Raw genomic sequence first — 27344 nt, forward strand, 5'->3', positions numbered from 1 at the left:
TTAGGCCATTTGGCCCATCAGGTCTGCTCCATCATTTCATCATGGCTGATCCATTTTCCTCTCAGCCCCAATCTCCTGTCTTCTCTCCATATCCCTTCACACCCTGATCAATTAAGAATCTGTCAACCACTGCCTTCAATACTTGGTCTCCACAGCCACCTGTAGCAAAGAATTCTACAGATTCACCACTCTCCGGCTAAAGAGATTCCTCCTTCTCTCAGTTCAAATTAGACATCCCTCTATTTGGAGGCTATGTCCTCTGGTCTTAGAATCCCCCCTCCCCCAAGGAAACATCCTCTCCATATCCACTCTTCGGAGGCCTTTCAACATTTGATAGGTTTCAATGAGGTCCCCCCTCATTCTTCTGAATTCCAGTAAGTAGAGGTCCAGAGCCATCAAACACTACTCATTTGATAAGCCTTTCAATCTCAGAATCATTTTTGTGAACCCCCTTTGAACCCTCTCCAATGTCAGCACATTCTTTCTTAGATAAGGAACCCAAAACTGCTCACAATACTCCAAGTGAGGCCTCACCAGTGCTTTATAAAGCCTCAACGTTACATCCTTGCTGCATGTGGGTTTCCTCTAGGTACTCTGCTTTCCTCCCACAGTCCAAAGACATTTTAGAGTTGTAGGTTAACTGGTCACATGGGTGTAAGAATGACATAGCCGAAGGCTGAGACATGATGGTACTAAATTGTGACTCCTTCGTGTTCATCTACGAAAACAGCTTAATTTCTACCTTTGATGTCTATCCATTTCCCTTTCAAGGTGGAAGGGGTTCTGTCGAAGACACTAACCTGGAGTTACGCTCAGACTTCAGTTCTTTGCGTTGGTGAGACCCACTCCCAGTGGCTCACGGCCAGCCACTTTTCAATATCCCAAGGACGCAGTCCAGAAGACGAACGCGCCTTTGAGGTTCTGAGTTTTCGCAGCCCTGTGGACGGGCTGATACTAAGCCGGTGCCACAGACTGAAGTGTCGCGGGAGAGAACAGAACATTGGGAACAGTGTTTCAGTTGTCAGAGGTCCTGTACTCGTAGAATTATGCTCTTTCTCTCTCTCTCTCTCTCTCTCTCTCTCGCTCTTATTGGTGGGCGAGAGATTGTTGCCGATTCTCGGGTCACAGAACTCGGTAAAAAAAGCGGCATGACAGACTTTAATGCTGTAAGTCAACGAGTTGTTTTGTAATGTCTCCCTTTTCGCTGTGAAAGGGGACATTGCTTTTTCCCTTTATTTGGGGGTGAGAGAGAGAGAGAGAGAGAGATCCTGTGGTACGTCGAATTGTCGACAATTAGTTTTTGTTGTACTGTAGATCATAACCTTTCTTGGGGGCTTTGCTATTGTATACTTGGTGGGTGGAGGGAGCTGATTTTTTTTGCAGAAGTAGGTGGGGGTGGGGAGAGTCATTGCTTTTCAGCAGCTTGTGCGTGTGAGGAGGGCTTTGGGGCACTCTTCTGTTTTTGTAGAGTTCTGGAAAGAAAAAGAATTTCAGGATGTATATTGGATACATTTCTCTGATATTAAATGGATCTACTGAACTATTGAATTGACTAGTGCAGGCTCATTGGGTCAGAAGGGCCAGTTACCATTCTGTATCTCTCAGCAAATCAATAAAATCAGTAAACATCTAAGAAATATCTGAATGTGTACTCAAAGAGCTGTGACTTGCAAAGCTTCAGACAAAGTCCTGGAAGGTGGGGTTGGTTGAGATAGCTCTTCTTTGACCAGAACAAATGAGATGGGCTGAAAAGCTTTCTTCGATGTCATAAATTTTCAATGAGAAGGCTTTTGGTACACTGGTCTTTATCAGTCAGGTCACTGAGTATAGAAGTTGGGATATTACGTTGCAGTTGTACAAGGTGTTTGTGAGACTTCATATGAAACAATGTGTTATGTTCTGGTTACTTCGCTATAGGGAAGATTGTCATTAAGCTGGGAAGGGTACAGCAGAGATTTATGGGCATGTTGCCAGGTCTTAAGAGACAGAGTTATGGAGAGAGGTTGAGCAGGTTGGAACTATGTTCATTGGAGCTTAGGAGAATAAGGGGTACTGTTACAGAGGTAGATAGAATCATGAGGGGCTTAGACAGGGTGAATGTGCACAGTTGTTTCCCAGGGTTGGGACATTAAGATCTAAAGGGCACAGTTTTAAGATGAGAGTGGAGAGATTTAATAAGAACCTGAGGGGCATTTTTTTTTTTTTTACCCAGAGCATAGTCAGTAATGAGCTGCCAGAGGAAGTCGTTGAGGGAGTTATACTAAAAATATTTAAAAGATATTTGGGCAGGTGGGGAAGATTTGGTGCAGGATTTCCCAAACTGGGGTCCACAGACCCCTTGGTTAATGGTAGGGGTCCATAGCATAAAAATGATTGGGAACTCCTGATTTAGAAGGATGTGGGCAATTTGTGTCAAATAAGACTGGTTTAGATGGGAATCTTGGTTATCATGGACCAGTTGTGTTGAAGGACCTGTTTCCATAACTAAAGGTTCAAGTGACTACTTTTTGTTCCATAAATACTTATCATTGTAAGTCAGGGATGTTCCTGCTCAGGCCAAGTGCTGCAGATTGCCTGGATGTTCCTGCTATGGGTCAGCAAGTTCAAAGCTGGTCTCCATTTCATCACTATCACTATCACTATAGCACAGTGGCTGGAGTGGTGCTTTACTGCTCCAGAGATTGGAGTTCAATTACCGTCATTGCTTATAAGGAGTCTGTCTGTTCTCCCCATGATGGCGTGGGTTTCCTCTGGATGCTCTGGTTTCCTCCCATATTCCAAAGACATACAGGTCAGGGTGAGTGAATTGTATTCATGCTATATTGGCAATGGAATTATAGCGACATTGCGGGCTGCCCCCAACACATCCCTGGACTGTTTTGGTCATTAATGCAAATGCATTTCACTGTATGTTTTGACAAATAGTGTTAATCTCGGTTTCCTCCCATTGATGGGAAAAACCTACAATGGACAACATGTCCACAGAATGCTATCAGCTAGGTGCCCCTTGGAGACAACTACTTTTCATTTGTTGAAAGAAACACAAGAATTAACTATGCTTGAACTGAGAGACTTGTTGGCCATTTCAGAGGCTTGTTCAGAGTCACAGAGTCACAGAATTATAGAATACCACAGCACAGAAATAGGCCCTTCAGCCCATCTAGCCCATGCCAAACTGTTAATCTACCTAGTCTCACCGACCTACACCAGGATCATAGCCCCCCTTACCCCTCCCATCTATGTACCTACCCAAGTTTCTGGCAGCTCATGCTACACTCTCACCACCCACTGAGTGAGGAAGTTTCCCCTCATAATCCCCATGAACATTTCACCTTCCGCTCTTAACCCATGACCTCTAATTCTAGTCTCATCCAACCTCAGTAGTAAAAGACTGCTCATATTTACTCTATCTATACCCCTCATAGTTTCGTATACCTCTATCAAATCTCCCCTCATTCTCTGACACTGCAGGGAACAAAGTCCTAACCTATGCAACCTTTCCCTATAACTCAGGTCCTCAAGTCCTGGCAAAATCCTTGTAAATTTTCTCTGCACTCTTTCAATCTTACTGATATCTTTCCTGTAGTAGGTGACCAGAACTGCACACAGTGTTCCAAATTAGGCCTCACCAACATCTTATATAAATCAACTAAATCACCAGAGTCATATAAAGAATGCCAGACTTCCTTCACCACGGTGCGTTAGTGATCTGGATAGGACATTTTAAAAATAAACCAGCTACCTAACTGCATCATGTTCATCACTAAAAATACCACTGATTTAAATTCCAGATATATTTATATTACTTAAATTTAAATTTCCCTCTGTTGGGAGTTGCCCAACCCTCAGAAGACTGACGCAACACTTAAGCTCTGTACTCACTTGATGGTAATACATATATTTGGGACCTGTAATATAACACCTGTGGCTGTTAACAACCAAACAGTACAGACCAAAGTTTAGGACCTCAGTAAGTAGGACGCATGCCCCTTGACTCTGGACAAATTGATCAATAATTGCCGAATGGTATTGAGTCTGTGGGGAGAAGAGAAGAGATAAGAGGAGAGCCAGATGGGGAATGGGAAAAGAGAGAAAGGGGTAGGGGAAGAAATTACTGGAAGTTGAAGAAGTCAATGTCCATGCCATCAGGTAGGAAGTTTTCCAAACAGAATATGAGGTTTTGCTCTTCCAGCCTGAGTGTGGCCTCATCATGACAGTAGAGGAAGCCATGTAGGAATAGGAATGGGCAGTGGAATTAAAATGGTTGACACCAGGAAATCCTGATTGTTGCAAATAGATCGTAGATGCTCTGCAAGGTGGTCCCCCAATCAACGTTAGGTTTCACTGAAGTAGGGAGTCACATGGGAGCATCAGCTACAGTAGTCTAAGAATTGCTTTCATTCCAATAAGTAAGCAATTCATTTGTTGCATGCAATTTCTGCTTGCCTGCAATCACACCCAGCTGAAGTATGGGTGTTTAGTACCATAGCAGGAGCATTGTAACATAACAGGGCTGTTGACTGGCCCCATAAACAGCCAAGTAAATCAGATAACACGGGTGGGGTTGGCGTGAGACAAACCCTCCTGAGACCATCTTCCAAAGCTCACTCAGTTACAGGGTGTTTCTTTTTCTCTATTTATTTATTGAGATATAACACAGAACAGGCCCTTCAAGCCTCGCCACCCTGCAACCACCAGTTTAATCCTAGCCTAATCACAGGATAATGTACAACAACTAATTAACCTACCAACCATTACTTCTTTGGACTGTCAGAGGAAACCGGAGCATCCAAAGGAAACTCTTGCAATCACGGAGAGAACGTACAAACTCCTTACAGACAGCAATGGGAATTGTACCCAGGTAGCCTTGCACTGTGAAGCATTGTGCTAACCACTACACTACCATGCTGCCCCAGTTAATGACTTCACTCCATTCTATGCAAACATAGAAGGATTCCAAGCAGGCTCACCATAATATCTGGGACTTCAAGAAGCATCCAAACCCAAGATTGGATATTGTGCTGCTAATCTCCGTGTATCCACATACTTTTTATCTGCTGTTTTTCGGGATATATGGTAGGAGCCTGCTCAAGTACAATGAACTTGATTAAGAAAAACCTTCTTCTGATCAAACTTTGTTTGCTATCTGCTTGCAGATCAGATGCTGGCAAATGCTGTTGCTTCAACCCACCCCAAATGCATTAATCGATCTGTTTCACTCATGACCTTTAACAATAAAATGAGACACCGTTTGACCTGCTTGATCTGTTTTGCCTTTTAATATACGAACACGTTCATTTTACACTGGATGCTGCTCATTAGGTGAGACTAGATCCTCGGCGTTGAGCTGCTGTCACAATGCAATGTTGTGGCAACATGAAAAGCTGTATATATTTTGTCCCCAGTGAAATGATTCCTTTGTATGTTCCTCATTTTTAGATAGAAGGCAACCTTTAACGAAAACAAAAGCAAATTTCAAAATTACTTCTGGAATGCCAAGTTACCGGGTTCCAAAGCAAATGAAAAGATGTTTACCTTGTGTGAGGCATGGAGCGCAGTGGCTGCTTTCTTGTGCATTTCATTGGGAATCTGTGTAAATGTAAGATATAAAATCAAAAGGTAGATTATGCTTACTTTCAGGTGATCTCTTTGGATGAAACACATTATGGACAAATGGTTAATGAATTGCACTAAATGTGCCTATTAATGAATCAATTCATTGATATTAATAATTTGGGATTAATCAAATAATCCACTACATGGGAGGCTAAGAGCAATTAGCTTTTATGAGTCTACAACAACAATTCCCATTAATGGAGCATCTCAAACGTAGTGAAATGTCTTACGGTTCCTCACAGGAGTTAGATCAAGCAAGAACTGGCAGCTAGCCTCCTGGGGATATATTGGGACCAGTGATCAGTAACTTGCTCTGTTAGGGAGAGTCTTAAATACCAAGGAAAGATAGAGAGACAGACACGGTTATGAAACGGATTCAGGAGCTGAGGACCTTGGCTGCAGAATGGGTGCCAGTTAACAATGGAGCAACCAGCTCTGAAGATGATCAAGAGAGGAGGATTTCAAAGGCTCGCGTCTTTTAGAGGGTTGTAAATTAGATGAGATTACAGAGATGGAGGGGGAAATAATGCAGAAGCATTTGAAGAGTTTTTTTTAATCTGTGCCTGGCTCAACCATTTTGGTGTTAAATATTACCTCACCAAAGTTTTATCACTCAGCACAGAAAAAAGGCTCATCAGCCCATCATGTAATTCGAACTATTAAGCCCTAATCCATACAATGTTTGTTTCCTCCTGCATCACCATCAAGTGCTCCCCTCCTCCAGCCATGCTCCTATTCTCCTGCCACTCACCTACATGAGGGGCAGTTTCCAATTAGACTGTCGGCCCTTGAATCTGGGACGTATGGAGGGAACCACAGCATCCAGGAGAAGGCTGCACAGTCACAGGAAGAACGTGCAGACTCCGCACTGACAGTACCCATGTTCGGGATTGAACCCAGCTCACTGTAGCTGAGAGGTGGCCTTGACATTCACTGTACTGAAACTGTACTGATTTATTCTGTGTAGCCTGGGAGGTGCAAAGTTGTTTGCACACATCAGGGAGTCTTTCAACATAAACCTATTTCCTCTAGTCCCACATCAAAGAGACCGGGTTCATGTAAGGTGAATGGCTGATGCACAGTACAAATCCTCCATTCTTCCCTAATCGCCTGCCTGAGCTGCTACCTCTAAAGGGCACCCTCCACTGCATAAGTGTGGTATTTCACTTCCCACACAGGCATCTCTGGGGCCGGGGCTTTGGCAAAGCGTTCTGAGTTACCAACAGTTTTCTGCTGTGACTTGGCACCTTCAAGACAACCAGCTGAAGCTACCATATTACATTTCATTTGAGACCTTTCATTAAGGCTTAACTACCATCCCACCAGACTAAGCTAGTTTGAACCTCACAATCCAGATTTATAAGGGCAGTGGGATAGACTAGAGTCTTGGTGACAGTCCTGCAGTGTTGATATTTTAGATACTGTTATCTATTCAGATCTACAGTATATGTGTTATGTCTGGTGTAACCAAGATGGATATCTCTGCAGTTTAGTTTTAAACTGCCATTTACCTTCCCTCTCTAAACCCGTTCGCTGGCATTCTTCCATACGACCTGTCATTCTGAGTAAGAAATCTGCTGCAAAGCTACGAGATTTTTAAGAAGCTGTTCTTTCTACTGCACAGTGCACTGTCCCTGTACAGACAGCATTGACAAGAGTGAGGAAGTCATACAAGAATTATGTTGTTCGGGGGGCACAGAAGGTAGAAGTCAGTGCAACGCTTTACAACATCGACAATCAGCAATCTGTAATCGGAGTTCAATTCCTGCTGCTTTCTGAAAGCAGAGTGCATGCCCATGTGGGTTTCCTCTGGGTGCGTCGGTCCCCTCCCACATGCCAAAGACAATTGGTTTAGAGTTGCGGTTAGTAAGCTGTGGGCATGTTGAGTTGTCAGCAGAGGAATAGCGACACTTGTGGGCTGCCTCCCAGCACATCCTCGGACTGCGCTGGTCATTGACACAGACAATGCATTTCACTGGATGTTTCAATGTAAATGTGACAAGTAATGCGAGCCTTTCCTCTTTAATCTTTAATTTCTTCCTGTTCTCTCTCACTTTACTGTCTCGTGCACAAAGGAAAATCAAGGGGGTAAGCAGGACTTTAAACGTGACCAGTGAGATTATTGGAACAAAACAAATTCCTGCAAATTTATAACCTCACATTCTACAGTCTTTTGAGATTATGTGGCAATTACCTGTTTATTTATTTATTACAAGGCTGAAGGAGGCCTTTTAGTTTGTCAATAATGCTGGCTAAAGGGAGGGCAATTCTAGTCCCACTCCCATACTTCTCTGCAGCCAGGTACATATTTTCTCCTACAGGCCTGTCCATTTCTCTTCAGTTCTTTAGCTACATACCTACAGTACATTAAGGGGTAATTTACAGTTGTCAATTAATCAACTCACATGCTCTTGGGATGTGGGAGAAATCAAAACCACCCAGCAGAAATCCACACAATTATGACAACAGGGCTAGGACTGAAGCCAGGACCCTGGGGCTGAGAGGCAGCGGAAGCAACTGTACTCCTGCCCTCCCTTTCTGTGTAACTTTGGTGATAGGATATTTCAGAAATGTCAAACTTAAGGCTTTTTTTGGTGCAAAATTAATTTTCCACCAACCCATTTTGCACATGGTAGCATCACGTAAGGGTGGTATGGTAGCGTAGCAGTTGGCGTAATGCTATTACAGCACCAGCAACTCGAGTTCAATTCTCGCTGCTGTCCTGTAAGGAGATTGTATGTTCTTCCTGTGACCGCATAGGTTTTCTCCAAATGCTCTGGTTTCCTCCCACATTCCAAAGACAGACAAAGGGTTAGCAAGTTAATTGATTACATGTACGTAATTGAGTGGCATGTGCTCATTGGGCCAGGAGGGCTTTTTTGCCATGCTGTATCTCTAAATAATTAAAATATGTTTATTAGAATGTGGATTCCCAACTCCTTTATGGCCACCAGACTGTCGTAATCTTCTTTCCTACCTACCCAGTTTATGGGATCTTGCAGTCAGCTCACCACCAACTTCTTAAAGGCAATTAGCGACAGGCAATAAAGACTTTGACCTTACTTTGATATTATTCATATCACAAGAATGAATTTTTTAAAGAAACTGCTGTGATGCCACTGAGTTTTGCAAGTCTTAGGTCATGTTTTCTAAGATTGGACATACGTACATAGCCCACTGTTCGACCTTTGTAATATGCTAACTGCTGAAGACCACTGTGGTGGCTGTTTTGTTATTATCTAATCAGGTTAATTGATTTCATATCCCATGCTTTTTCTTCAGCAAGTCTGGAAAAGAAAGTACATGTGCTGCCACAAGAAAGCAACATCCATTATCAAATACCCCCACAATCCAGGCCATGCTGTCTTTTTGCTGGTGCGATCAGGAAGGAAGTGCAGGAACTCTATGTCCACACTACCCCAATCAGGAACAGTTATTACTCTATAACCATCAGGCTCCTTTAACCAGCCAGTGGTGCAGTGGCATAAGCACTGGACTTCAAGGCCAATGGTCCCAGGTTTGGACCAGGCCAACAGTTTCCATTTACGCTGCGTTGAGCAGCAAGCTAGCAACTCAGCCTCATAAAAAAAACAGACAAACCTAAGGGAAGGCAAAAAATGCCATGAAAAGGAACAAGAAATCAGGCTCCTAAACCATTATAGAAAACTTAATTCTCTTCAACGCTGAACTGATTCCACAACCTTACTTTCAAGGGCTCTGCAACTTGTGTTTTCAATATTTATTTATTTGTTTGTGTGATTATTTATTAGTCTTATTTATATTATTATTGTTATTATTATTCATTTTCTTTCTTGGCGCAGTTTGTCTTCTTTTGCACATAGGCTGTTTGTCAGTCTTTGTGTGTGTAGCTTTTCATTAATTCCCTTGTATTTCTTTGTTCTACTGTGAATGTCTGCAAGAAAATGAATCTCAGGGTAGCATATGGCATACATTGATAACAAATTTACATCAAACTTTGAACTTTTCCAGATGAAGCGACTGGTTCTGTGATGAAGGCTGAGTGTGAGCAAGGCTTAAGAGATCATTTTACGTGAATGAAGCATTGCATGGAGCAGAGGAAGCGAATAAATACTTCCTTTCTGGATGAAGGATTAGAGTCGAGGCTGTTTCAACTTCATGATCCATATTAAACATACACAATTCATTTCCTGCCGTCAATAGCAGCAGTTTATGGATAAACTCCAATGATTAGAATGACATTGACAGGAATTATGTTGTGATGAACCAATTATCAGGGTGTGAAGTTTTGCTCATCCATAGGGCAAGTGATTTGATGTAGTGCAAAATTCCACAACCAACTCTGAGAATTTCAACACTTACGACACAGTGTGCATGGCAATTACTGCGAATTCTACACATTAACTCCCAAAGGCAGCAAGAATGCTGGTTGCTGAGTGGGTCTGAGCAATAGCACATCACTTACTGTGACAAGCGAATCACGCAACCTACTCATTATCGATGAAAAATATATCACATGCATTCTCTCACACATGCACATCATTACGTATATTAGCTAACAGTAGTGACCAGTGTAAAATAACATGGTCAAATAAAATAAATAAAAATCTTCCACTTTTAAAAAATCCTGCAGTTTTTATAGCACTGGAGGCCTGCATCTGACTGATTGTGCCCATGCTTTTGAAATGTCTGATATCCACAACAATTTTATTACCAGGCTAGCATGAAACTATTGCAGCTCATGGTGTCGCAGCTCAGAGTTCAGTACCAAATGCCTGTAAGGAGTTTGTACTGTACATTCTCCCCGGGACCACATGGGATTCCTCCGAGTGCTCTGGATTCCTCCCACAGTCTAAAGACATACTGGTAATTAGGTTAATTAGACATTGTAAATTGTCCTGTGATTAGATTAGGATTAAATAGGTGGGTTGCAGGGCAGTTTAGCTTGTTGGGCTGAAAGAGCCCATCCCTCACAATATCTCAAAATTAATTCTAAAAATATATATGTCCGGTTAAGAGTGACAATATTTGTTTTGCCGGCCCTACATTCTCGATATTAAGAATGATTGATGGTCCTGTTCTATCTCACTCTAAACTAGCTGTACAAAACCAAAGATTCCAGCAAAATGTTTGAGTGCTAAATGTCACCACTAGTTCAAAGAGGACAAGCAAGGTCAGAAAAACAAGACATTACCCAACTGTCCAGGTTTTTGGAGTTAGAATGAATCGCTGTATGGGGCATGATTCTGTTTTGGTGGAGATAGGGGTATCAAGCTGCTGTGTTTAATATACGTGGTGAAAGATCACACGGGGCATCTCTATTATCCAGTGGCCAAAACTTTTCATCTGAATCTCTCAAAAACAATTATTATCTCCCAATACAATACACAGAACTTCAATTCTTTGGGCTTGCTAAACATTTAAATGATTATTTCTTAAATTAAGCTCTTTAGAATTCAATTGGCACCATTCTTGTCGATGTTCTTGATCATAACCTGGGAAGGTGTTGCAGAATTTATGCTATGCACCTCTACAGTCTAGATAAAGGCCAAGTGAGAAGTGCTTCACTGGTCGTGTGGTGAAAAAATGCGGCTAGTCAGCCGCAGAGAAAAATGAGACACAAACACATTCCGAAAGATCTGATGGTTTGAATCAAAAATGATGCTAAACTTGTTTGTCAACCATTCTTTATAAGCATCACTTATTTTTATTTTATAATAATTGTGAATATTATCTCTTTCTCTCTTTTATCTGACAATCTTTATATTGGTAACTATGACTGGCTCAAACATTGGCTATTTATTTGCTTGTCTCCATTGTAGTCATCAGATTTAAAATAAAGCTAAATATAGCCTGTGTACTGCAATATTATTTTATTCAAAGTTAAAATCATAGCAATGGAAAATATTATTTTATTCCTAAGATGTCCTACAGATAGCGTCCTTAAAAATAGTGGAATGGTTACATTACACTCAAATTGGAAAAGGCATTTACTGACAGACCACTTCTTTGAAATGCACAGGAATCAAGAACTCACCAGAGTTAATGGTGGCCCTAGCTTTAAATAATTGATTCCTTTAAACAGTTTTGATAGAAACAATCCTTTCAATGTTATAGCATTTGTGCATGGTTAATTTTATTAAGGACAAATTATCAGTACAGCATAACATTGTTATAAATTGCCTTAACTACTGCAATGTCAGCTATTCTCTTGTGGTAGCTTTTTGATTTCAGCCTTGTTTTTCTTTTGTTTCGCTTCCTAGTACAATTTGGCCCAGAAAGTATCTGGCTTTTTCCAAATTCTGCAGTATTCCAATTTTTATGTCTGTATGAGAAAAAAAAGCTTTTATTCGTGATAAGAGTGTGATTCTGTCATCAACAGTGCATTAGGTTTAGCACACACCGTCAGCCTTCAATGTTTTTTTACCAGAGGAGTAACTCGCTTCTTGCTGGTCAGGCCCATGCGTTATCTCTGCTGTATCTAAGATCAGTAATTTGACACCGTCATCTCTTGAAAAGATGCCCTGACCCTTCAGTGTCAACCGCTGGTAACCAACCAGCTCACTACAGCAAGTCAAGTCGGCAATACGCTGAAAACTTCAGCCTCAAACAGCTGGAAACAGTTAGTTCAGAACAACACTAGCGAGGGGAACTGGTGCGCACTGCTAAAAATCGCAGCATCTGATGAACCCTGTTGTCAGATTCTCCAAAAAAAAACCATTTTCCAACTCTTCCTACAACTTACTTTCTCCTAGCAACCCTGTGGTTTTGTGTCCCAGATGGGTTATGAAAGCAGTATAAAAAGTATAAACATAATTTTGCCTTGGCTCTGTTTATGTGTGTGTGTGTGTGTGTGTGTGTGTGTGTGTGTGTGTGTGTGTGTGTGTGTGTCTGTATGTGAGAGAGAGAGAGAGAGAGAGGGAGAGCGAGTGTGTGTGCGTGTGTGTGAGAAGAGAGAGTGTTATTACGTTAGCTTCAGATGCATGGAGATGTTGAATTTTAGTGTAAACTTTACCAACTGAAATGTTTATTCAGAATGATTTTATTAGATGTGCACTCTCTTCTCAAAACAGTGTAAATTGCCCGTATCTATAAAAGCAAGCTTTATATTTAGGAAAATTCCAAAGGCTGTGTTTAAATGATCACTTTCTGAAAGATCAGCTATTTGCCGCCTCTCTCAGATTTCTGCTGCGATCAATGCGTCCTGCTGAAATCCTGCCTACAACGAGAATTTCATCCAATTTGCAGTATTGCACAGCCGAGAGGGCCACAGGTCTCTTTGCCATAACCTTGAAATGGTACCAAATACTTGGAAGTTTGCAGTTGCTGCAAACAGGGACGACTGCATGACAAGGCAAGAACATCCTTAAAAGAAATACCATTGAGACTTTGTACACTATTCTCCTATTTTTTTTAGACTTTCATTAAATGCCGTGTGCGTTACTGGCAATCAGGTAACCGAAGGGCAGACTTGGTAACCTCAAGACTCCTCCTTCCGTTTGAAATGTCCATTTCAAAATGAAAATTAAAATTCATAACGGTTAATGATATGACAGAAACTCCTCCTCTATAAACGAACTCCAGCCTTCGAAAACTTTCCAGCCACACAGTATTCAAACAGAATACAGCATGCTGAACATACCAAGACCTTTTCTTGTTATTTTCTTTATTACTGTTGTTCAATTAGCCCCATTCACCGCATGCTCGAGAGGACATTAATATGCACTGGCAGTTCCCACAAACAATATTCCTCTCAGGCTTTCCCAAGCTAGCATGCAATAACTGGCTTGCAAGACAGTTTAAAAAAAATCATCAAAAATAATGCCCATTCTGTGCTTGCCAAATACAAAGAATAAAAATCAAAATTCAAATTTGGTGCTGATTTAACAACAGTAAATATATCTCTAATATGCTACAGATTAAAGGCAATATTTTTCCACTGACATTAAAAAAGCAAATCTGTCATTACTGTGGGATTTCAAACATAATTGCTGGCATGTTGTCAGAATAGTTTCTGGTGCCAAATGCATGGTCAGGATAGAGGCACCCAGGGTGACAATGATAATAGAGAACACAAATGGGTATGTTACTGTAATAAAACACATATAAACTTGTGTATTATGTAGCGGTGCCTCTTCACTTTCTCTCCCTTTACCTGAACTTATTCCCCAATAATCAGCAAATCAAAACAAAGGCTCAAGTGAAGGTGAGAAGAAAAGACATTAAAGAAGCATGTCATCAAAATAAATGCCATTCCAATGACTTTAATAAGCATATAATAGAAAAAAAAACTTCACAGAACCAAAGAGAAAAGACAGAACACCATTTCTTTTTTTTTTGAGGGGATAACACTACAATTTTCCAAATCGGAACAGATAATTAAAAGACATTGTCATTTCCATAAGCAATATGCTCATGATCCCTTCAGAATTTATGAGAGAGTATTTTATGTGTCAGATATAATTAATCTGGAAAACATTGTTTCTTTTACTACAGTCAATGTGTTATTTCTCTTTTGGAAAAAAAAGCATTCTTTAAAATGTAAAGCCACACAATGTTGAATGCCGCCCTATTATTTTCGAATGAATTTGTCAAATTATCATTATTATTTAAAGGCATAAGCACGCGCGCGCACAGACAGACACACACACACACACACACACACACACATTCGCGCGCGGGTGGCACGCTGTTTGCACCCACTCAGCAAAATGAGTTTACAGAGAGTTTGAATTTTGCTCATATTGTCAGTGGTGACTGTACGCCAGTCTCGCACAAAGAGAAAACGGGACTGTTATCGTGTGGAATTTTTAACAAAGTGTACATTTTATCGCATCACTTTTGCGTGAAGACCCGAATAAGGCCAACTTAGCTAAGGAAACATTCCCACATTGTCAGCGATGAAAAAGAGCTCCAATTTTAATTGAATCAACGTAAAAAAAAACTAAAACATTCTCACTGCAGTGACTGTATATTTTATTAACAAGCATTGGATTTACAACATACAGAACCGAAACTTGACCTTCATTACTTTCTCCACCCCCTCCCACACCCCCCTCCCCCCCCCCCCGGTTTGGAAGGCATTTAGGAAATAAACCGCATTTATAAAACAAATACAGTTTCCTGCTGTGTGACAAACAGTTTACAATTCAAATAACGAATAAATCAAACTATTAGATCAAAGAAAGTGTCATAGTCTCAAATCTAAATTCTGAAGCAATCGCTGCCCTTTTTTTTCCAGGGCGCCAAGTAAAATTAACACATTAATGGCATTTTTTAAAATGATTGTTGCTAATCATTGTTTGTGTTCCACATCTGTCCGTTTCTTTTTTAAATTCTGCAACAACTAACACACAAAAAAAACAAAATAAAAATTAACCAAAACAACAGGGGGGAAAAAGTAGGCGCCGAAATTACAATGTTGGTTTCTGGTGCAGCAGACATTTGCCCTCGACATTCCCTCCCCACTCCCCTTTCCAACCCCCACCCGCGAAAAAAGACTGTTTCACCTCATTTTAAAAAAAGTCTGCTGAAATGGATCAGTGCATATGGACACAGTTCTTGTTGCATATATTTACAAGTCGCTAAAATCGTCAGCTGAAAACCGAGAACAGCGCAAGCAGTAAAATAGTTCAACTATTCAGTGGTAACTTCTTTCAAATAAAACGCCATGCCGAATGGAAAGTAAACTGGTACAAAATAGAAATTATTACCATACATGTCCAGCATGCAGGATTAATATTTTTGTGTGTTTTAAATGCAAGTTTTCCGTAATTCACACTATACAACCAAACAGGCAATATATGGATGGGGCTATGTTGCTGATAGCTCTCTCTCGCGCTCTCTCTCTCTCTCTCTCTCTCTCTCTCTCGCTCTCTCTCTCTCTCTCTCTCTCTCTCGCTCTCTTAACAATTCTCAAGCAGGCATATGGATGGGGTGTTATAGATGGAGGATGGCAGGCGACTGCTGACTCACATGAAGAACTCTGGAGACGGCGGGTTGTCGCTAGTGGAGCCAGCCTCTCTGAAGCTATTGCTGGCGAGTTTCTCGCACTTGAGTTTGTAGGAGTCTCGCTCTCTCATCAGCCTGGACACCTCTTGCTTGAGTTGCTCTACCTGCTGGATGAGTTGGGTCTTCTCGTTCTCCAGCAGGTGCTTCTGCTGCACGCGCTTGTACCTGCACGACTGCGCGTAGCCCCTGTTCTTCAGGGTTCGCCTCTTTTGCTTCAGGCGGATCACGTCGTCCTTGGAGAAGCCCCGGAGATGCCTGTTGAGCTCCCGCACCGACATGCTGACGAGCTGGTCGTCGGAGAACCTGTCCTCGGCCAGGAGGCTCTGGTGATGAGGGGAGCTCTGGATCTGCTGGGAGGTCGAGGAGGTTGACGAGGCCGGGGAACTGTGCTGTTGATGGTGGTTGTGGTGTTGATGGTGCCCGTTGCTACTGCCCAGTTCGTCCGGACTCACCCCCTGGAACTGGTGGTGATGGTGATGGTGGTGGTGGTGGTGGCTTCTGAAACTCTCGAAGCCCTGCAGCTGCTGCTGGACGGCGTGCGCGTTACCGATCAGGGCTTCCACCGCGTCCTCGGGGGTGAAGTTCAAAGCCTCCGGGTTGAGTTGCTGGTAGCTGTTCGCCATCCAGTACAGATCTTCCAGGTGAGTTTTCTGCTCGGTGGGACTGAAGCTTGGAGAGGAGGGCACCGAGCTACAAGGGGTGCTGATGGGGGTAGAGGAGACGGATCCGGTCGGCTGTAAGCGGTTGCAATGCCTCACAGTGCGATCGGCTCCCAGTGGTTCCTTCTTCACGTCGAATTTCATCAGGTCAAAATCATTGACATATTCCATGGCAAGCGGGCTGGTAGGCAATTCTGCATTAATGGCCAGCTCTGTAGTCATTGCTTTGAGTCTCTTCTGGAGGTTTCTGACACTTTAAAGTCTCTCTTTCTTTTGCAGTGCGCCTTATCTCTGAGAGTGCCTTGACCGTGTAGTTCGCTCGCTCTCGCTCTCTCTCTCTCTCTCTCTTTGCAGTTTTCTCCCCCCACCGCCTTCTTTCCACGGAGCTTCTCAGTAAGTAAAACTTCTTTGAATGGCACAGTACATGGAGAGCAGAAAGAGAGTCGAGTCTTGCTTGGCGTGGCGTCCTTGTCACAACGCGGCGAATCTTAAACCAATCGGGCTGGCATTAAGAAACAAGCCTCTGGTCTTGAGAGCTTGTTACAGCCGAGAAGGAAAAATCGTTTCTTTTTCTTGAAAAAAGAGGGGGACATTAAAAAAAATCAAGGATTTAGGGAGGGGAGGAAAAGAGGGAGGACGTGCCCCAATGCTGTAGAGCCTTATGGAAATAGTTACAAGTCCTCCCCTCCCGAAGCAGACAAAGTAAAAATCGAAAAGCTTACGTTTGCAAAGCAGAGATTACTGTTTGCTGCTGCTTCGCCCGCCTCAGCTTTGCCTCTCTGCAAGAACAAAATTAAAATAAATATTAACAAAAAAATCACCCACAGCCAATCTGTCTTTGATCAGCCAGCTTTTAGCAGATTGCAAATCTCCTTCTTTACTGTATATACCCCCACGACCTACGTCACCGACAGGGAGGCGGAGTTCACGCCCTCCCCGCCAATCAGCGCCTCCGCATGCCGGGATTAGCATAATAGGATAGAAACAAGTGAAGTGGAGTTTGACAATTAGAGCCAATCAGCTGATAATCAGCTGGGTAGCCCAGAGCAGCCAGTCCAGCAGACGCCCCCCTCCTCACTCTACACTGCTCCTCTGCAGAGGATCATCTTCCCTCCAACACCAACCACAGTCCACTGACAGTGAACCCTACTGCTCTCCATCCCTGGCAGCGCTGCTTCCCACCCACTCCCCCGGTCAGTTCAGTTAAAAAGGGTCTCCCTCCACCAGCACCCCCTTCCCACCCCAACCATTTACAGACTCCCGCTGGCTCCCTTCATCCCCGCCACACAGAAGGATAATTTTCCGAAGTGTTCGGTGTGATTTCTCACCCCTACATTACTCCTTCCCCCCCCCCCCGCCTTCTTTTATTTATTCATTCTCTGCTTACTAGCACTGTTTGAACACAATGTTCACTTTCTGCCTGACTTGTTCCCTTTCTCGCCCTCCAGCCTCTTTCCCGTTGACTTTCTCTGTGCCTTTCGACGTTTTGTTTAATCTTTCCCAATCTTCCTTTTATTTCTATTTCTTTATCTCCGTTTAACGGTCTAGTTTCCACCCTTATCTGTCCGTTCACCCGTCTTCCACCCCTACTATCCTCACTTCACTCTCAAACATCTGCTCTTCTCTTTTTCCCAATCCCGTCCTCCCTTCACTCTCGCCCTCACTCTCCCGTGCTGATAGTAAAGGAAAACTCGCAGTCCCTTCTGTGATTTTCTGTTCTGTCTCGTGTGTTTGTGTGTGTGTACGGGCGCGCGCGTGTGTGTCTGTGTGTATATGTGTACCTGTGTGTGTGTGTGTGTGTGTGTGTGTGTGTGTGTGTGACTGTGTCTGTGTCTGTGCCTCTGTGCGTATATGTGTGTGTGTACTGTATGTTGTTTAATTGCGATCGCCGAGCCTCTGACGGGACGCTCGCATCTAGAATAACCGGGAACAGAGGCACTGTGGAGATTAATGTCGATCAGGCCGTAATGTCTCCAGACCGGCTGTCCCGCAGCCAAGTACAGTATTTGTTCTATGAGAGAGAGAGAGAGAGAGAGAGAGAGAAAGAAGGGGGGGGGGAGGAAACCCGTGAGTTCAAAACTTGCTACAGCCAAAGGTCGAATTCTGCGCTTTCTGTAAAAAAAAGGTAAAATTGAAAAGACCCGTAATAATTGCAAAATATCTAAACGCAGATGATTAAAATCTTGTGTTTTTTCGTGTGTTGACATGCAGTGACGTTAACCACTTTACACCATTTTTAAACCAGACGTTATAATTTAGCTTTAGAGAAGATCTTTGGCTTTGCACCAACAAGATCGATTTCATTTCGAGATGGAAGGCGGACTACAATATCCCCAGAACTCCGCCGGTAAAATATAGCTTGCTGCATCTCCCACCTTTTTGAGCAGCTTATTTGCAAAGTGCAAGTGAAATCAAAACAAGGGATTCGCTGCTCGGTGCTTGTTCAAATGTATCTGCACGTAGTCGGCACTCTAAATGGATCAGATTGTCCGGACTGGGGTGTCTATTTACGCGCGCGCGCGCGCGCACACACACACACACGCGCACACACACACACACACACACACACACACACACACACACACACACACACACACACACACACACAGACTCAGAGTGATAGCGCTATAAAGTGCGACCCCAAGTGTTCAGTCAGGGTCTAAGACGGGAATAGAATCCTTGGACAGGGACAGAGAGGTGCGGGACAACAGTCGTTGTAAAACAATTCTGCAAAGATTTCTGAAGGATTTCTAGTATCAAAACAGTAATTTGAATGTGTTACGCGCCTAAGCGTTTCTTAAAATCACAAGCGTAGCCCATCCGTACTGATATATAACGTCATTTGTATATCCGTACTGACACTGAACGTCATTTGTAAGGTTAATACATCTGGTTATTAAATAGTTGCACCAATCCAACCTGTCTATCAATGTCTTGGGGTCTTCAGTTACCACTACAATTCCACCTCCACGTTATCTATGGTTTCTGCATCATTATCTTAACGCTGTAACATCCGACTGGAATACGTATCATCCCCTGTTATCTCTGAACTTTCTTTACCTGTCTAACAGCTATCTCCACTGGCATCAGTTTTATTTGTAGCTGCGAGATTTAGAGCCCCATACCCAGATCGACAGAAATTGCCCACTTTTTTTTTAACTTTTACACCCCCTCCCCATCAGTGATATTTATTATCAGTCGTCACTCCTGGTGTTTGAAGAAAGAAATCAAACAAGCGCCCGGCTATTTTTTCGCGTGGTGAGTCTGTTGGGCATAACTTCCGACCTGGTATTTCCATCTCCTCCACTGTTAAGTTAATGAGACAAACCGGGCTACTATGTACTTAAAACCGGTAGGTTTAACGTATCCGTTTTATATATTTTTAAACTAATACTGTTGTAACACCATGAACAAAACATTTGTACATCCGTGTGGAGTGGTACTTCGAAAGTTCCACTCCAGGGTGCTGGAGAAGGGTCTCGTCCCGAAATATCGACTGTCTTTTTACGTTCCATGGATGCTGCCCGACCTTCTGAGTTTTGAAAATTGAATTGAATTGACTTTATTACTTACATCCTTCATATACATGAGGAGTGTGTGTTACTTTGGATTTCCAGCACCTTTTGTGTTTTTGAAACTTCCAGTCGGTTCCCAGATACTTGTGTATAAATAGAGAACAGTTACTAAATAATCCCTCTCGCATCCATCCCGCCGGTTTAGCGCCGCGGGCGCAGCAATACTTGCGGTGTTAAGTTATTTATCTGACGATTAAAAGAAGTTTAATTTTTTTTAAATGTATTGTCTGAAGTGTGGCTTGTATATATTACATTCATTTGATGCCGAATTAACCGTGCAGTGAGTGTACATTTCAAGACAGAGAAACGCTGATATTATGGGGATTCTTTAAAGAAAATCATTAAAATCAATTTGTTGTTATTTGCCGATTGTTTCACAATCAATGCGTGAACTGAATCTTCATTGCAGACTCAAACAATTACATATAGCAGATAAAAACACGCCAATATCTGCATTACTTCGAATTAAAATAACCCGCAGACCATTGTTGCGAAACATAACATAGTATTTTTTCAGGCCAGTTTATTATTTATTGAGCCGACGAGGCGAAATAACATTGCTTCATCCTCCTCCCCCCCCCCCCCGCCCCACTAGAATTCATCCGATTTAAGCGGCAGATTTTTAAATGAAACCAGCGCGGTTTCAGATCTTTGGGCTTTTCCCGCTATTCTAACCTGGACCAGGATGCAAAAAACGGCTCGGGAGAGCGACTGTGAAAAGAAATTTTACCAGAATAAATTCCTGTCACGCTCAAGTCTCGCACGATCAAGAGGCGTTTCAACCCATTTTTAATGGTCCCACTATCGACTTTTAAAAGAACGATTGTCAATGCAAAATAAAGAACCTTTCAACATGAACTCCCGATTTTACCCGGGTGACTTCGGGGAACAATGTATTGGCGATGCTGCAACCACGAGTCCAAGCTATTAAGTAAAAAAGATTAGTTTAATTAATCTCTCTTGATGGAGAGGTTTATTTTTATTACCTGGGCGCGAATAAATCTCCTATGGGGCAAATCTATCAGGACCCTAGTACAATTTGCCCCCAAACTCTGATTGTTAACTGGTGCACTTTAATACATTTTGACCTCCCCAATGTTCCACAGCGAATCCGACCTCCAAGTCCTGTAGCTAGTGTCTGTTATACGAGGCTCAATGAAGGGAATTTTAGATTGATCTCATTGCTCGGGTTTGGGAAATGGGTCACTTTCTCTGCCATGAGTTAAGGGCATAAACACATGCATAGCGGGATAAAATATTTCTATTGTTATTACTCTCGATGACGGGATGGGGTGATGATTCGCGTATTTGAAGAACGTGAATTATAATCTCCCCATTCTTCATCTCTCTCTCTCTCTCCTCTCTCCCTCTCTCTCTCTCTCTCCCTCTCTCTCTCTCTCTCTCTCTCTCCCCTCTCTCACACACACACACACTTTCTCTGGGAAGTAAAAAACACTATTTGCCCATGTAATGAGGTTTGAGATAAACAGAGTTAAGGAGATTAAACAGAAGCAAATTGATAGAAAAGATTGTGATCATCTGTAGAAACAGAAAATGGGAGGATATAATAATCGATCATCAGATTCACTATACCAAATTAGATGGTTTGGGGTTATTTAAAGGGGGGCATTTTACATCTCTGGGGTTGGCTGACTCAGTTGCTTCCACCCAAATGAAATCTGTTTATATGTGACCCAGCTAGAAATCACCCAGAAAAGAATCCTTTGAGAGGTGAGTGTTCTTCTTTCCCCAGGGCCCTCTTCCCCTTCCGGGATTATTATGGCACAATGATAGGTCTGTGGAACTGAGCATGAACCCTTTCCTTTACCCTTCCTGATCCGCACCTGCGAGCTCCTAACACACCAGAGTCTACTCTTTCTGTCACACTTTCACACTTTCAAAATACAGGCAGGAGCTCACACACTGACACGTATACCTGTGGACGCGAGATCCGCAGATATGTACCGGCGAGTCAGGGTGATACCGAACCACCTAAGCAGACACCAAAGTACAACACAATTTCGTCACTTAGACTTGCATGTGTAAACAAACACTCACCCACTGCCCCACTCTGCGAGCCCCGCATATCAGAAACTCTGAAAGGCGCCACACAAAAGCCAGCAGCGTGCACTCGCCTCGCTGGTTATCACGCGTTACACTATCACAGTACAGTGGTGAGCAAGCAAACCTCACACGCGCCGGCACTTTGTCAACCTTCTATTAATTTTAGAGTTTCCACAGGGCCCCTGGTGTAGAACCTTTGAGGGGTTTACCATTGGGCTGAAATCACACGTAAACTCTTCCTTCCCGCATCTCTATTAAGACAACTTCAGCCGAAATGGAGGGGGCGCTGGAACTGTTGTTCCTTGGACTCCGAGGTTCAACGTGGAAACCATCCCGGGAAAAGCATGGACATCAAGCTGGAACTGCGCTTTCAATTGCACTGCGTACAAGGGACCTGTTCGGATGCCTACACCAGCACTCTCAATGACGCTCCTCCTAAGCCTTGTCTAAATATTTTGAACTCAGTTACAAACTCAAAAGCGCTGACGATCTAATTTTGAAATTTAGAATGTCGAAGATTAAGCAAAATGCGTAAAACCTATTCTAAAGTGTACCATAAGTACGGTTATTTAATAGATCAGCATCAAAAGAACATACGGGTGTATTTACCCAACGATTTCCACACGTAACAGATAAGTTTTATTTAATCCCCTTATCTCTTTTGCATATTGAATGATGTATGAAAAGAGTACAAATCAAAATCCAGTTTAAATGGAACACAGTAGTATGGATCAGTTCTCGCTATTCAGCGAAAGGAGCGGGAAAGGATTTGTATGTGGAGATTAGGTAACAAAAAGGAGGGGATAGCAGGAGGCACCAACACGAGCGAGTGAATGAGGGCAAGGATATGGAGTGTGCCGGTTAAAGAGCAAGTGATGGGAAAAAAAATGAGCCGATCTCTCCTGAAATTTATTATGTTGTAAATGCTTTCCGAAAAGATGATATTTTCAATAATTTATCGCATTTTTATGCAGGCGCGTTGCCCTGTAGGACATGCTCTGTCGTCGCTTAGCGCCTCAGATAACCCGTTAGCAATAGCTACATGCTTGTGCTCCTGGTTTCCCTAAAGAGATTGCTCGAACCAAACGCTTCGGCAAAGGGGGGGGGGGGGGTGATAATAAACACTATCAAAAGAATGGCTTGCGTATTTTACTTCCAGCGACCCGGCTATTTTAATTTTTGCTTGACATAATTAAACTTAAGTCCCCGTACTATGGTTTAGTAAATTTCTGCTACACATATAAATCCCCAACACATCTGCTTCATGTAGCTGTTGTATTAAAATGCAGTTAAATTTACAACCTATATTGATTGCAATAAAATATATTCAATTGCAATTTTCTTAAAATGGGCAAGTGTTTACTAACTGTGAGAGTTTTCACTCCCCGCATTCGGATCCAGCTCGCGATTGAGTGATTGAGTTTAATTGTAGACGAGGTCTATCATAGCTCTCCGAACAGCTCAGAACCGTTTTGCGATGTTGACTGATGACTGTATCGGACAGTCAGTTCTCCCCGGTCTTATTGGGATATTGTTGCGAGTCATTCTTCGAATGACCTCTGGGCTCGGGTGGTAACAGATTCGATTGGGATTTTGTTTGGTTGTTTTTTTTTGTTAAGTCCCGCCACATGCTTGACAGTTTTAATTCCCGCATCGAAGACCATATCTTTATCCCTGACAAACATCGATTTGCATATTGCTGAAACCTGCATTTTACCGGGCCATCTAAAGGGGGCCGCCTTGAGTCAGTTCATCGACAAGGGGTTGATGCAATTTCCATCGAAATGTTCGAGGGATTCTCGTCTAGTGTTTATTTTGGTGTCTGTCACATGGGTTAGATGCGAATTTCCTGCCTCTGCACATCGCCCAGGTTTCGGGGTGGGGCTGGAGGAGGAGGGGATTTAGCAGGGGAATGGGCAGACTTTTCCTCTATGAGGCATTAGACAGTTCGGTGGGCTTTCTGCTAACTCTGCAAATCTGCGTCTTATCAAATTGAGCAAGTAAAATTTCATTCCTGGAATAAACTTCGAAAAGAGAATCAGTAAACCGGTCCTTCGTCAATAGTAGAGGGGGAGGGGGGTCCCTATCTATTTTGTGCCATGGACTAATTCTATTAAGCAAGGGAACTGTGGACCCGAGGCTGGGAACTCCTGCGAGCGATAGAAACCCACACTAAATGAATTTCAGAAAATTATAATGAACTTACACCATCTACCCACAGGAAAACCTTGCCTTACACATGTCACCTCGTCATTCCATTGTAACTGCAGCCATTTGAAATTTCCCGTGTGTAAGGGTTTTCTCCAAGAAAAAAAAGAGGCTATTTTCTTTCATAACCGAACACTAGCTAACGAAATTGCATTTTCTCAAGTTGAACTTTTCAAAGCTTCCACGAATCCTCGCAGCGAATAGCTCTTCCGTTAACGAGATGGCGCAATACAGATACACCTTCCAATGTTTAACTTAAAAAAAAATCAGTATCAGTTTCACTGGCATATGTCGTCATATTTATTGTTTTGCGGTAGCAGTACATTGCAATACATAATAAAAACTATAAATTACAGTAAGATATATATAAATTAAATAAGTATTGTAAAATTGAGCAAAAAAAATAACAGTGATGTAGTGTTCATGGGTTCAATGTCCATTCAGAAATCTAATGGCCGAGGAAACGTTGACTCGGTGTCTTCACGCTCCTGTACCTCTTCTCGGAAGATAGCAATGAGAAAGCATGTCCTTTGAGGGGGTCCTTGCTAATGGGTGCCGCTTTTTTGAGGCGTCGCTCGCCTTTTGAAGATGTCCTCGATGCTGGGGAAGCTAGTACTGACGATGGAGCTGGTTGAGTTTGCAACTTTCTGCTGCTTTTTTTTTCGATCCTGTGCAGTGACTCTTGATACCAGACGGCGATGCAACCAGTTCGAATACTCTCATTCGTAGAAATTCCCGTCGTCGGTATTCCTGAGAGTCGCGGATTTGACACAGGACCTCGGGAAAGTAAATTGGCAATGATTTCAGACTCGTGGTCGTATCTGGAATTTAACTCCGATCGAAAAATGTAGGTTACAATTTCGGAGAACGCAAATTCATTAACAGATCGTTAATTATAGAGGCAAACCGACATTACTATGTGCTTTAAAGTGAAACATTCCGGTAGGTGTTTGGACTATTATCATAGAATGTAACGCAGGAGATTAGAATCAGTACCGGGTGCGCAAAGTTGCAAGATAACCCTTAACTGTGAAGTAATGCATTGAGTGCTAAATTTGTATTTTGGTGAGCCCAGGGAACAGCGCGAACAAGTTATGTTAACTCGGCATCCGCACCAGCCACCAGTAAGTAGCACATTAATAAAGGTAGCGCCTTAGCCAGGATGTGAAATCTTGCTTTGAATGTTACTGTTAAATGCCACGCTACTTTAGTCATCCAGAACCCAAGCTCTTGACGTAGCCTGCAACAAGTGCTAGCACGGAACCGTAATGGATCCTCCCCAGTTACCTTTCGAGGCAAAGTGCTTTTTTGCGTCTCTCCCTGTCAATTAAACGTGCACTGTCACTACCCCCCCCCCCCCCAGTACTTCTCATTACACAGTGAATACCCCTTTGCCTCATTAGGCCATGGCAGGTCGCATTCAGATCAGGCTGGATGGTGGGAGCTTAATGAAGAATTCATTCCACAACATTAAATACAAGGAGAAATTCCAAACGCTACAGAGACACTGCCTTCAGCAGCCATACCAGGTAATTAATAAGGAACGACATGAGACATGTCTACTCAAGACGCTGCCCTGCGAAGGCCACATCCACCTTCAAGAATCCTCACCATCTGAGTCATGCACTCTTCTCACTGCAAGGGGCACCGAAGCCTGAAGACCCACATTACCAGGTTCAGGAAAAGATACTTTCTTACAATCATCAGCTTCTTGAACCGATCTGTACAACCCTACATGTACATCAGCAATGGGAAACTACGGACCTCTTGCACTACTGTCGATGTCTCTGATTGTGTTTGTTTCTGTAGTAATATCGTGTTTTGTCAATCTTTTTTTTCTTCACTGGTGTACAATAATGGCGCATTGTTAAGGTGGCTTTCCTCTTTCACTCTATTTATTTATCTATCTATCTATTTTTGCTCATTTGTTAATCTATCTATCCTTATCTATTTATTCATTCATTCAGTTATCATACCTCCAAGAGGACCACAACATTGCCATAGGGTTGGAGGCTTGCATGCCTCAATCACCCACAGAGCTATGTTGATTGGAGTCAGGGTCTTGTGCTTTGGCTCTTGGTAGGGTCACCCAAGCCAAACAAGACAAAGGATAGAGGCCAGAATAAGAGTGGTCCACTGGTCGGGGGTTCACCTCAGGGCTAACAACACTGACTGGTAAAACAGAATTGTTATGGAAATGGCAATGAAGAATTCTCTACATCTGAGTGTGATGCTATTCCTGAGTGTCTGGCTGGGACTTACAAAACTGACAGTAGTGAAAATTGAGGGGAAACTACGGACATGATAAAGAAAGCCCTGGACACTGCTAGAGATAGAAGACCTTCATCACTGCCCTAAATGCCAGTGAGTAAGTTCATTTAACATAACTCACAGTGACTTTTTATGTTTTACATTTCATGACTTATCAGTGATCATCACCATCAGTTTGGGCATGGGTGTCGGTGATCATAATCTTGACCATGATTGAGACTCTGTAAAGAACTTAAACTTGCCTCTCTGACAGACATAAAAAGTGACACATACACAAAAGCTGGAGGAACTCAGCGGGTCAGACGGCATCCATGGAAATGAACAGACGGTTGATGTTTTGGGCTGAGACCCTCCTTCAAAACTGGAAAGGAAGGGGAAGATGCTGGAATTAAAAAAAAGGAGGGTTGATAGGAAGGAGAATAGCTAGACAGCGATAGGTGAACCCAGGAGGGTAGGAAAGATAAAGGACTAGAGATGAAGGAATCTGATAGGAAAGGAGAGTGGACCATAGGAGAAAGGGAAGGAGGAGGGGCACAACAGGGGTAGGTGATAGGCGGGTGAGAAGAGATAGGAGGCTAGAGTGGGGAACAGAAGAAGAGGGGAGGGGGATTTTTTTACTGAAAGGAGAAATCACTATGGGTTAGAGACCTAAAAAGGTCACAGCTCCTGCAGCCTAGAATTGATCCTGACCTTGACTGCTGCCTGTGTGGAATCTGCACGTTCTCCCTGTGCAAGTGTATCATGTTACTTCCTCCCCTATCCTCATGATATGTTGTAGATTAATGAATTCTGTAACTTAGCCTTCATAAGAAATAATAACAAGAGATTCAAATAGGAGCTGAAGATATTTTATTCCAGCCAAGACATAGGAGCAGAATTGAAGCATTCAGCCCATTGACACTGCTCCATCACTTGATCATGGCTGATTTATTTTCTGAATCAACCCCACTCTCCTGCCATC

At 42.8% G+C, this 27344-nt stretch overlaps 1 protein-coding gene and 1 long non-coding RNA gene across 2 annotated transcripts; both read right to left on the reverse strand.

The window, feature by feature from the left end:
* Positions 1-5295: 5295 nt before the first annotated feature.
* On the reverse strand, positions 5296-21985 carry LOC140208538 (uncharacterized). The gene is made up of 3 exons (XR_011888816.1): positions 21899-21985; positions 5536-5589; positions 5296-5451 (listed from the first exon to the last, which is right to left on the reverse strand). It is a non-coding gene; the product is annotated as an uncharacterized lncRNA (long non-coding RNA).
* LOC140187510 (transcription factor MafB-like) lies at positions 15420-17111 on the reverse strand. The gene has a single exon (XM_072242859.1). The coding sequence runs from the start codon at positions 16485-16487 to the stop codon at positions 15567-15569; it is 921 nt and encodes a 306-aa protein (XP_072098960.1). The 5' UTR covers positions 16488-17111; the 3' UTR covers positions 15420-15566.
* Positions 21986-27344: the final 5359 nt, after the last annotated feature.

Source organism: Mobula birostris, chromosome 2 (assembly GCF_030028105.1).
Source record: "Mobula birostris isolate sMobBir1 chromosome 2, sMobBir1.hap1, whole genome shotgun sequence".
NCBI lineage: Eukaryota > Metazoa > Chordata > Chondrichthyes > Myliobatiformes > Myliobatidae > Mobula > Mobula birostris.